The sequence below is a fragment of the Pezoporus wallicus genome, unplaced genomic scaffold, assembly GCF_028554395.1.
Source record: "Pezoporus wallicus isolate ANWC-B61680 ecotype Strahan unplaced genomic scaffold, APGP_CSIRO_Pwel_v1 contig_3568, whole genome shotgun sequence".
Lineage (NCBI taxonomy): Eukaryota > Metazoa > Chordata > Aves > Psittaciformes > Psittacidae > Pezoporus > Pezoporus wallicus.
Window position 1 is genome coordinate 1,428,072 of NW_026637826.1, and position 12,143 is coordinate 1,440,214.

At 53.7% G+C, this 12,143-nt stretch overlaps 1 protein-coding gene across 1 annotated transcript in view; it reads left to right on the top strand.

Annotated features, from left to right (window-relative positions):
- Positions 1-8,142: 8,142 nt before the first annotated feature.
- The window catches only part of LOC130598371 (6-phosphofructo-2-kinase/fructose-2,6-bisphosphatase 4), a 48,615-nt gene continuing 44,614 nt past the window's right edge, over positions 8,143-12,143 (top strand). Inside the window, exon 1 of the mRNA XM_057407735.1 lies at positions 8,143-8,266. Within this exon, the coding sequence (XP_057263718.1) occupies positions 8,227-8,266 (40 nt within the window). The 5' untranslated portion in view covers positions 8,143-8,226. The remainder of the gene's footprint in view (positions 8,267-12,143) is intronic.

A 12,143-nucleotide genomic window follows, 5' to 3' on the forward strand; every position in this document is an offset into this window, starting at 1 on the left:
GATGGGACTGCGCTGTGTAGCACTCAGTGTCTACTGGGGACGTGCAGGCTGGACCCCTTATTTCTTATGCCGGTTAACATAAACCACTGCAAAGCACGGAATGTCCCCGAGCATGCAGCATGTGAGACAAACCAGGTGCCACCAAGAGATGAACCCCTGCTCAGTGGACAGGAGGGGCCGCAGGAAGCAGCATCGAGTTCAGATGCTTCAGTTAAAGGCTCTTGGCTCAACTCTGTCTCTTTCAATGCTCTTCTCAGAGGTTCTTAGCTCGGCCACTAGGTAATGGGCTGTCTCCTGGTGCTAAAACCTGAGCCAGGGTTCTACGGCTCAGCCGCATCAGCTGAAGAGTGCCAGGACTTGTGAGCTCCTGGTCTCCTGGCATGGCCTTGGAGAATGTCTCTCCAAAGAGAGGAGCAAGCACCGTGTGAGCCACAGCCTGGCTTTTACTCTCGAGAGCTCAGAAAGCAGGCTGGGCTCTTCTCAGCAATGGTTCAGCTGGTGGCAGATCAGCTGCTTCTGCTTGGGGTTTGGGTGGTGAGATAGGAACTCCTGCTGTGGTTGTGCTGTACAAACAAGACAGGACAACTGAGGAAGGTTTATTGTTTAATAGTTTATTCCTAATTCTACCAGGCTCTATCTAACCTACTCTCCTAAGCTCTATTGAGGGACTCGGTATCTATGAATACTCTTAAGGTCTCTCTACCATGGTGGTGGGAAGAAGAGGTTGGGAGGGATGAAGCTCTCTCTGCCTGCTGCTCTGGCAGGCTCTGGGCTTGAGGGAGCAGCTGCCCTTGGGGATGGACGGGCAGTGCTGGGGCCAGGAAGTGCTCCATTCCGTCGCTTGGCGGGTGGAGATGCCCTCGTGTGCACTGCAGGCTGCGCATCGGCGCTTCTGGGGGGATGTTCTTCCTCCTCCTGTGCTGCCCCCCGGGCCTTCCGCTTGATGGCAGCTTTCCTCTTGTGCTGCTCCAGCAGCTGGGGACGCTCTCTGCTGAAGCTGGGGCTGTGGTAGTAGAGCACCTGCAGCGAGCAAAGGAGAAGGGTTAGCTGTCAGCATGCCAGGACTGGAAACCCTCAAGCCTGGTTGCGTTGGTTGATGTGCGGGGCAAGTTCTGTACCTTGCTGTGAGAAGAGGCTGCTGCTTCCTCAGCAAGGAATTCAGGCAGGGAGGCAGATCTCTGGGAGTCTGGGTGCACTCTGGTGAAGCCGTAGTTGTACAGTTGCCGGAGGAAAGAGTTCATCTTCTGTGTGGAGAAAACCCGGCCCAGCACCTCCTGTTGGAAGAGTTCTTCACTGATGGCCACACATTTTCCTCCCATACCCCACCAGATGGACCGAAACTCGCTGCTTTCCAGGATCTTCCACAGCCTCTGTGGAAAGCTGAGGCCTGAGAATTCTCTGGCTGGGCCCCTGCTCAGGTTGGAAAGAGGAGGGATTCGGATGTTGTCGTGTCCCTCGCTGCCGGGTTGCACATCCCGCTCCTCCTGTGTGGCTGCTGCGGCTGTGTCACAGGGCGCTGTTTGCCCCTGTCCTGAAGGGCCGGCAGCAGCCGTGTCTGCCGACTGCCCCAGCGCATGCGGAGCACAAAGGGATGGCGCTGGTGCGGGAGCCGGCTCCCATTCCATTTCTGCTGTCGGCCCTGGACCCACGGTTCGCTCGGCAGCCACTGCCCTGGAGAACCAGGCCCAGTCCCAACAGTCAGGCAGGAGAGGCTGCTGGCGCTGACTGACTGTGGGTACCAGCGGGTGCTCTCCCGTATCCCTTGGGTGCACCGCGGTGATGTCACAAAGACGATGATGCCGGGGGCCTGGCAGAAGGGAGCGGCAAGGGGAGACATGGCTGAAGAGCCCTTGCTGCTTTTCCCTGCAGAGCCACCGCTGGTGGGACTCCAGAGCCCAGCAGTCCATGAAGCTCTGTTGAAGGGCTGTAGGCAGGGAGGGGACCGTGCTGTGTCTGCTTGCAGCCAGCAGTGGGTCTGCAGGGAGGAGCGGGGACGGCTGCAGCGTGGGGCATCGCGGTGCCCATTTGGGAAGCTTTCCAGCTGGGCACCTGTGTCAGGGACAACAGATAATGGTCCGTGGTGAAACACACAGAGATGGAAGAGTACTGTTTGTGTGCTTTGGCTGCTCCCTGGAGACTCCAGCTTATCCTTGTCTTCTGCAGCGGCTCGGTTTGGGGTGGGAGGGTGCTGCTGAGGTGAAGCTGTCAGCATCTGGATGTTCAGCTTGGGGCGGGGGGGAGTCACAGACTCAGTTCTCTGATCTTATCTGTGGGCAATCTCTCCATGATGGGACTGCGCTGTGTAGCACTCAGTGTCTACTGGGGACGTGCAGGCTGGACCCCTTATTTCTTATGCCGGTTAACATAAACCACTGCAAAGCACGGAATGTCCCCGAGCATGCAGCATGTGAGACAAACCAGGTGCCACCAAGAGATGAACCCCTGCTCAGTGGACAGGAGGGGCCGCAGGAAGCAGCATCGAGTTCAGATGCTTCAGTTAAAGGCTCTTGGCTCAACTCTGTCTCTTTCAATGCTCTTCTCAGAGGTTCTTAGCTCATCCACAGGTAATGGGCTGTCTCCTGGTGCTAAAACCTGAGCCAGGGTTCTACGGCTCAGCCGCGTCAGCTGAAGAGTGCCAGGACTTGTGAGCTCCTGGTCTCCTGGCATGGCCTTGGAGAACGTCTCTCCAAAGAGAGGAGCAAGCACCGTGTGAGCCACAGCCTGGCTTTTACTCTCGAGAGCTCAGAAAGCAGGCTGGGCTCTTCTCAGCAATGGTTCAGCTGGTGGCAGATCAGCTGCTTCTGCTTGGGGTTTGGGTGGTGAGATAGGAACTCCTGCTGTGGTTGTGCTGTACAAACAGGACAGGACAACTGAGGAAGGTTTATTGTTTAATAGTTTATTCCTAATTCTACCAGGCTCTATCTAACCTACTCTCCTAAGCTCTATTGAGGGACTCCATATCTATGAATACTCTTAAGGTCTCTCTACCATGGTGGTGGGAAGAAGTGGTTGGGAGGGATGAAGCTCTTGCTGCCTGCTGCTCTGGCAGGCTCTGGGCTTGAGGGAGCAGCTGCCCTTGGGGATGGACGGGCAGTGCTGGGGCCAGGAAGTGCTCCATTCCGTCGCTTGGCGGGTGGAGATGCCCTCGTGTGCACTGCAGGCTGCGCATCGGCGCTTCTGGGGGGATGTTTTTCCTCCTCCTGTGCTGCCCCCGGGGCCTTCCGCTTGATGGCAGCTTTCCTCTTGTGCTGCTCCAGCAGCTGGGGACGCTCTCTGCTGAAGCTGGGGCTGTGGTAGTAGAGCACCTGCAGCGAGCAAAGGAGAAGGGTTAGCTGTCAGCATGCCAGGACTGGAAACCCTCAAGCCTGCTTGCGTTGGTTGATGTGCGGGGCAAGTTCTGTACCTTGCTGTGAGAAGAGGCTGCTGCTTCCTCAGCAAGGAATTCAGGCAGGGAGGCAGATCTCTGGGAGTCTGGGTGCACTCTGGTGAAGCCGTAGTTGTACAGTTGCCGGAGGAAAGAGTTCATCTTCTGTGTGGAGAAAACCCGGCCCAGCACCTCCTGTTGGAAGAGTTCTTCACTGATGGCCACACATTTTCCTCCCATACCCCACCAGATGGACCGAAACTCGCTGCTTTCCAGGATCTTCCACAGCCTCTGTGGAAAGCCGAGGCCTGAGAATTCGCTTGCTGGGCCCCTGCTCCGGTTGGAAAGAGGAGGGATTCGGACGGTGTCGTGTCCCTCGCTGCCGGGTTGCACATCCCGCTCCTCCTGTGTGGCTGCTGCGGCTGTGTCACAGGGCGCTGTTTGCCCCTGTCCTGAAGGGCCGGCAGCAGCCGTGTCTGCCGACTGCCCCAGCGCATGCGGAGCACAAAGGGATGGCGCTGGTGCGGGAGCCGGCTCCCATTCCATTTCTGCTGTCGGCCCTGGACCCACGGTTCGCTCGGCAGCCACTGCCCTGGAGAACCAGGCCCAGTCCCAACAGTCAGGCAGGAGAGGCTGCTGGCGCTGACTGACTGTGGGTACCAGCGGGTGCTCTCCCGTATCCCTTGGGTGCACCGCGGTGATGTCACAAAGACGATGATGCCGGGGGCCTGGCAGAAGGGAGCGGCAAGGGGAGACATGGCTGAAGAGCCCTTGCTGCTTTTCCCTGCAGAGCCACCGCTGGTGGGACTCCAGAGCCCAGCAGTCCATGAAGCTCTGTTGAAGGGCTGTAGGCAGGGAGGGGACCGTGCTGTGTCTGCTTGCAGCCAGCAGTGGGTCTGTAGGGAGGAGCGGGGACGGCTGCAGCGTGGGGCATCGCGGTGCTCATTTGGGAAGCTTTCCAGCTGGGCACCTGTGTCAGGGACAACAGATAATGGTCCGTGGTGAAACACACAGAGATGGAAAAGTACTGTTTGTGTGCTTTGGCTGCTCCCTGGGGAGTCCCGCTTTGGTTCCTATGCGGAAAGTTCTGCTCTAGAACTCCCCGGAAAAGCCTCAAGCCTTGGAGTCCTCTCTGGATATTGCTGCTACTTCTTCCCACGTAGGCTGGCCCCTGCTTGGGAGTGAGTGTGCGTTTTGGTCAGTATAAAAGCCCGAGTCTCATGCGACGCTGGGAGGCAGAACCTCATCCCACCCAGGTCAATGTTGCCTGTGCGGGATGCCTGCTAAGGTTGAGCCTGCACGTGGCACTGCGATGCTGATTCTCAGAGCTGGTTTCCTGATGGTCTTCACAGGGTCCTTGGGGTTGGCAAGACGTACACTGTTCAGAAACATCCTGTACTGTACCTGTTAGATTCCCTATATTGTGCTATAGTAATAAACTAGTTGAGAGTGCTCTATTTGTCTCTCATTTTCGCTCACCTGGCATCCTCAAACACTGGAACATCACCTCTGGCACGTGCAGAACCGCCCCGCTGGTCTTTGGTTTTCTTGTCGCTGGGTGTTGGCTGCAGGGAAACAGTGTCCCAGCTGTTAAAGCCACCCCTGCAAGGCACAGATATCTTTCACAGAACAAATGCTCTGGCTGGAATAATCTGGGCACGGGAGCACCTCCAGCACTGGTGCAGACTCCAGCAATAACCAGGATTTGCAGGGTTCTTATAGCTGCCTTCTTCATTTGTTTTGGTGGCATTGAGTAAGGACCTGAGAAGGTACCAATGGACTGAAGAAACATGTACTGGGTTATTGCCCCGCTCTTTGCCAAGCTGGTGGCCTCTGAAAAACTTGGGCATGAATTGTCTTTTGGTCCAGCATTGACTGGTGTAGAGATAGCTTGGTGAATGTTGGAAACAATTCTATCTTAGTATTTTGCATATGTGGAATGTGATTTAAGTTAACAGTTCCAGTACACTCCTCCCAAGCAAAGTTTACCTTGCTATTTGTACAGAGAAAATGGCTACGAACATCAGTCTTTCTGTCCGGAAGGTGTTACAAGCTTTCTGCTTGGAGTTTTTAGTAATCTAATATGCTTGAAGTGTTCAGCTTCTGAATATCTGGTGCACAGGTAGGGGCTGCTTTGGGGTTCTGCTGGGCATAGAAATTTCTGTTCTCTCAAGCCATTAACTGAACTAAGCATTGAAATAGGCATCAGGAAAGAGGTGCTTCCTCTGGAATTGCAGAAGGGTCTAACACGGTGAGCAGCTGCGTAAGCAGTGCAAGAAACCCTGCCTCTAGGTGCTGGCTCAAAGAAAAGTGAGGCTGAAACCTGAACCAGCTCCTTTTCGTGCTGTCAATGTAATGCAAGCTTGGGCATGAACAGAGTTTGTCACCATCAAATAATTTTAAGTATGTGAGAGGATTTGTTTTATTCATCCTACTTATTGTAGCTGTTCCTCAGCCCCTTGCCTCTTACAGTATGCCTGAAGATGCCCAAGACGCTGGGTTTCATGTAATCTACTTTGGCTAGCTCCAGACTCCGAGGAACAGAGACTAGGAGCACCCTGCACATGGTGCCAGCAGACAATTTGGGAGCAACGACCATCTGCTGGGTGGTGTTTGCAGGTCTGAAAACCACGCTGTGCCTTGTAGGTGTGCAGTGCTCTGCAAATCCACGTGCAGCACAGGAGCGAGCCCGCGCTCGGCGGCAGCGCGCTGGACACCAGCCAAAGCAAGAGGTGCCAGCGGCAGCCTGACAGCAGCCCCAGGCCCTCGTGTGCTTTACATTCCTGGGTGTTCCACATCTCTTGGGTGGAGCGTGCTTCTGGTGCTGTCACAGCAGCTCCTGTCCTCTGTGCTCAGGGTGACGGAGAAGGGCGCTGTGCTCGGAGCGCGCTCCTCCACTGCGCTCAGGGCGCACACAAACTTGAGTCCTAGACTTTTTCCATACGCTGCCCCGAGAAATAAGGGCCGTCTGTCACAGCTGCCCTTACATTGCCCAGTGTTTTGTTTCCATGACTGAGTGTATCTTTGCCTAGTCAGCTTAAGCCACGTTATCTCCAAACCCAATTTATAAGGACCCACTATGGTTAACTATCCCAAACAGAGGAAACCAAACTGCTGATTGCTCTGAAATGAGAAAGACTATTTTAGAGTCTAGAATGAAGACGCTAATAGCAAGAAGGCTTTAAATGCTTTGGTATGACTAGGACGTAAAGTAGGTTAGCTGAAGAGCAAGGTGTAGGTTAAGCCTTACACAAAACAGATGGAAGAAAGCCCTCCCAACCGACCCACAGGCTTTTCAGCTGTTGAAAAGTTTGAAATTAGAGGCCTGTTAATTAGCCAATGAGAAGAGTTCTCATCTGCCTTTTTTCCCAACTGAAAATTTCAGAAGTCAGTAAAGATGGAAATTTCCCACATTGCCAAAAGTCGGTGCAGTCACACACTGGGACACTGTGTTCAGTTTTGGCTTTGCATTAACAACCCCTGCCTGTGGTCACACAACTTAGAAAGCAACCATAGTTTGAGCCCTTGGGAGTTGTTTCAGAACCCCCACGAGTTATCATTTGCTGTTTCATTTCACTTCATCCAAAGCTTTAGACAGATGTCATAAAACTAAAACCAGGAGGATGGAAAGCAGGTTCTTCCAGACCGCTCCTCCTGCAGCCCATGCACCTCGGTGCTGAGCCTTTGGATCTGACGAGTGAGTACAAAGCTCTCTTGGAAGAAATAAATCCTTCCCCAAAGCACGTCAGCAGTAACTGCATGGCTTGAAATGAAACAGATGGCATGTGGGTCTTCTAAATGTCTTTTATTCCCTTTACAATGCAGTGGAGTTTTGTGGCACCCAAGTGCTGATCACTGTCCAAGAGCTCAGGTTGCTTTGTATGTGTAGGTTTATGTATCTCATGTTATTTCTATTCTGATTCAGTATTATGTTATACTTTAATCATAATTAAACTGTTCTTAAACCTGTGATTACCATTTCCAATGTGAAATACCAACCCCTAGAGAAATTATCTCCAGAAGCCTGAATGTAAGCCTCTGGTACCCAACCCCCAGCTCAGCCTGTCAACTGTGCTCCCTCGGAGGAGCACTGCCTCGAACACCAGATCTTCTTCCTGCCAGTTCCCTAAATTGAGGTGGCTTCTTCTGACAGTCTCTTTGTATTTGGGTTGCCTGCTTGAAGGGCAGGGCAAAGCTCCAGCATAAAGCAAGCAGGTGGCTGTGCCCTGAGTGCATTGATGGGCTGTAATTGCCCAGATTCGGTTCACCTGGGCCCCGCGGCTCCCAGCCCTGACTTGGTTCTTTACCTGGCCTGGGGGCACAGGTGCGGTGATGCTGCTCTGGCACCCGGCTCTGTGCTTGGTCACCTGCGCGGGGCTCCCGAGCTTGCCCTAGTGTGTGGTGCTGGGGGAACCCTGTGTTCCCTGCAGGCCGGCGGTCCCTATCTCCTACCGGGCCGGCTGCCTTGGCACCCGGGTCTGCAAAATGGCCCCGGCGGCTCCACCTCCCCTGCTTGTTCGAGGTGTGTTTGGCGAACCGGGGTCGTTCAGAGGAGATGCGACACCGGGACGGGACAACGAGCGAAGGGCCGGAGCCCCCGGCGCTCATCAGCGCGTTCGGCCGGGCCGAGGTGAGCCTTTTCTGTTCCTCCGGGTCCTGCCCGGGGGGCCGGGGGCGAGGCGAGAGCGGCGCTGCCCGGTGGGGCGGGGGCTGCCCGGGGCCGGTCCCCTCCGCTCCGCCCCGCGCACACCCGCGGGCAGCTCCGCGGGGCTCCGCGGCCAGGACCCGCCTCCGCCGCTCCGAGCGGCTGCCGGCGGGCTCCCCGCAGCGCCGGGCCGGGCCGTTCTCCGCCGGAGCCGCAGATGTGGGGCCGCCGCCGCACGCAGGGCCGGCGCTGCCGAGGTAGGAGCCCCGGCGGCCGGGGCCTCCCGCGGCCTCCCCGCTCGGCTGGGGCGCTGCCCCCCTGCACCCCCACACCGGGGCAGGGCTGGGGGGCGCTGTGGGGGGTTTCTGCCCCTCTCCCCGGGTGTGGGTTTTCCTTCCAGCTCCCCCAAGGGGTGAGGGTGACCGGTACCTCGAAGGCTCGGGAGGTGGAACGTGGGAATCGCGGCTTGTGCTAGCAGCAGCCCGAGGCAGGGGAAGGTTTGGGAGCCGTGTGTGGCAGGGGGGGACTCGCAGGGTCCCGGTGCCTGTTTGTTGCTCTCCGAGTTATTTTTGGAAGCTGCTTGGCTGTGAGGGATTATTTCCCTTTGGCTGTCTGTGGGGAGGTGCGTTTACATCGCGCTGCTCCAAGGGCTGCTGCTTTCCATTGGCCCAGGAACGGGGTAAGATCCATGTTTTGGCAAATGCTGGTCCAACCGGTTAGTTCTGCTTCCTCTCTTCCTCATGGTAACACCAAAACCAAGTGACCTGCGGCTTTTTATCTGGCCCGGTGAGATTCGGCTGCTGGAGCCTTCCTTGGAAAGGGCTGGGTGTCCCTGAGGTTTTGAGGGGCCTGGTGTGTTCATGAGGCACTTCGTGTAACGCAGGGTGACAGCTGTGACACAAGTGCACCAAACCTTTTGAATGTCGGTTCGGTCTGGGTTATGTTTTGGGTGGTTTTCCGCCCTTTACATGTAAATCGCGTTGCATAAGCCGGAAGATAAACCTGGTGCTTTCCTGGGCTCTCCTGTAGCTGTGGGACAGGATGGGGAAGCAGGGATGCAGGCAGAAGCAGTGTGATGGTGTATGCAGGCCTGTTAACGGGATGGGGAGCCTTGGCCTGGCACCCTGAGCTGCCTGGTGCTGCAGGAAATCGGGTGTCCCTGGGTGTGTGTGGAGTGGCTCTAGCTCCTGCCCAGTGACTCAGAGGATTGCTCTTGTTTGCAGCCATTGCTTTGCTTCTGCCAGCGTTCCGGTAGGCAGCTGACTGCTTTGTCCATGCCGAACTCCAACCCAGGGCATGGAGATGGATTTCAGTAAGGTCGGTGGTTTCCAGCCCATCCGGACGAAGGGGGAACCCTGATTCAGCTGTTGAAACGCAGTGATGGGCCACAGCTCACCCGTGGCTGAACTGAAACCCCTCGTTGTTCCTTGGGTCACTCGTGATGCTTGTGCTGGTGTCTTCAATGGGTGGTGGTTTGTTGGCTGTGCTGAAGTGGATACTGCTCTCGCCCCTCATTCTCAGTACCTTGGAGCCTGGCTCAGTGTGGACTCTGCAGCAGGTCCTGTTGTGCTCATGTGGCTCTTTGGGGAGTGGGGAGGGAAAAAAAACCTGAAGAAACTTCAAGACTGGTTAAGATTTTTGAATCTTTAAAAGCATTAATCCTGAATTAAACACTTCCTATTCCAAAATGTCAAAGAGAAACTAGTTAATGTGAGGCAAAACCATACCAAAGTAAGTACAGCTCGGCACAATCCCATATAGGGGCATTTGATTTCTGTAGTGGGACTGAATAAATCCCAGCAGTGGGACTCCTGGTGCTGGTCCAGTATGTTGCGGAGCTGTTTGCAAAGTTTCCAGTAAGTTTGCTTAATGCGACCTTACTCAGTTGTGGGGCACTCCCATAATTATGGCTGCAATTAAAGGCAATAGCCTCCATTTACATAAGATGCCAGTCCTTTTAAACCAGCGCATCATCTAATGAGCGCATTGGTGTGGGGATAGCTATGCAGGATGAGGGCCCAACACTGAGGGCATTTTGGGACCTTTTTGAGGTCACTGGAGGGAAGGGTCTGCTTTGAAATGATCCTTTTTCATAACAAACTGTCCTAAGTTCCAAATACAACCCTTACCAGTGGTAGGATGCTGTTGAATTCGGTGCTTTTAGCACTTTATTAATGTATAATCCATCTCATTTGAAAAAAAATCAGCCTGGTTACACCACTATTTTTCTCAGTTTGATTGCGTCAGTGTTCCTTCTGCTCCTGTGAGTAAGAGATTTGGTAAATCCGACTTGTGGATAATATCTAATTGCTGATGAAGCACCACGGATGTGTTCTAGATTGCTCACTGCAGTTGCATGGGTTCCTCGAGGCTTAACTTGGGGCATGTAATGTCCACGGATTTTTCTTTGAGATGAGTAAAACCAGAATAGAATCATAGAATAATTATGGTTGGAAAGGACCTTAAGATCATCCAGTTCCAGCCCCCCTGCTGTGGGCAGGGACACCTCACACTAAACCGTCACCTCACATCATACGCTGGGGGAAGGTTTCAGCTTTTTTTTGTGAAGGAAATGACCCAGTGCCATGCTCTCCCCTTCTCGCGATGTTTGGGTTTGTTTCTTTTCCCTCTGTGTGTGTGGTTTGGGTTTTTTTGTTTGCTTGTTTTAATGTACTGACTGCAGTGCAAGCTTTGTGTCCCTACACGCTGGCTGGGGCCGGTCCTTGGGAAGGAATCACAAGGCTGATGTAGCAGAAATGATGGAAACTCTCAAACTATAAGTGAGGGAGCAGCAGCCGTGGGGCTGAGCAGTGCCGGGTTCCTTGAGTCTGCGCTGGTTTTCCCCAGAAGCCTTTTTTTTTGCTGCTTTAAGTCAAATCTGTTAAACTTTAGTCACAGACAGAGCATTTGACTTGTGGTCTCGAGAGTGTAAGAGGTTAAGTAATTGCATTGTATAAGGGAGTAAAAGAGAATAATGAACTCCAAGCTCATTGGTCTGTCTAGTTGGGCTGTCCAGTGGCTAAAATTAAGTAATTTAAGCTGATTCCTGGTTTTACTCAATCTTTAGCAGGTGCTGGAAGGCAGGATATGGAAAGAGTCCCAAGCTGCTTTGTGCAGGTTGTGATAGCATCACAGAATGGTTTGGGTTGGAAGGGCCCTTCAAAGCTCATCTAGTCCAACCCTCCTGCAATGAGCAGGGACATCTTCAGCTAGACCAGGCTGCCCAGAACCACATCCAGCCTGGCCTTGAATGTCTCCAGGGATGGGGCATTCAGCACCTCTCTGGACCAGTGTTTCACCACCCTCACTGTAAAGAATTTCTTCCCCGTGTTCAGCCTGAATCTCTCCTCTTTCATTTTAAACCCATCGCCCCTTGTCCTGTCACAACAGGCCCTGCTAAGAAGTCTCTCTCCATCTTTCTTATAGGCCCCTTTTAAGTACCGAAAGGCTGCAGTAAGGTGTGGGTTTATTTTGGGTACGATGTGGTTGTGCAGAGGGGCGCTTCGAGGGAGAGCGCTGGCTTGTCTGACTGACAGGATACCACGCAGGGCCAGGCTGGCACTAACCAGGCTTGTTCTGGGGTGCCTGCCAAAACCTCTCCCTAAATATTCATAATCGTGTGCTAATTCCGAATGCTAATCTCCAGATGTATTTAACGCATTACCCGCTGAAGCACTGACCTTGGAGCTGTGTGCAACATGTCTGTTTGAGGTAAAATCCCTGCAGCGGGGTGGGCCGGTGAGTTTGTGTCCATGCAAAGAGAAGAAATGCTTGTCTTTTGTTGCTCAGAATGTGTGAGCTTACCCATGCCTTTATGGTTGTGGTTTGGTTGTGTCAAACTCCTCTCTCATTTGAGAAGCTGGTGAACGGGGAGCTCTGCTGGAGGTTGGTGCCTGCAGCATTTAAGGATCCCGAAGCCTGTAAGTGTGTAGCTGCCATGGTAGGTCCTGAATGCAAGTGATGAGTTGTAACTGACTTATCCACATGATGGATAAAAGGGATGTTTTGTAATGTTCTGTTAATAAAACAGGATGGATTTGGCAAGTGCCCTTGTGGAAATCATGTGCCTGTTATGGCTTTCAATTTGTATGTGTTGGTATAGTTTCAGTATAGCTAGTTACTTGGATATCTGAA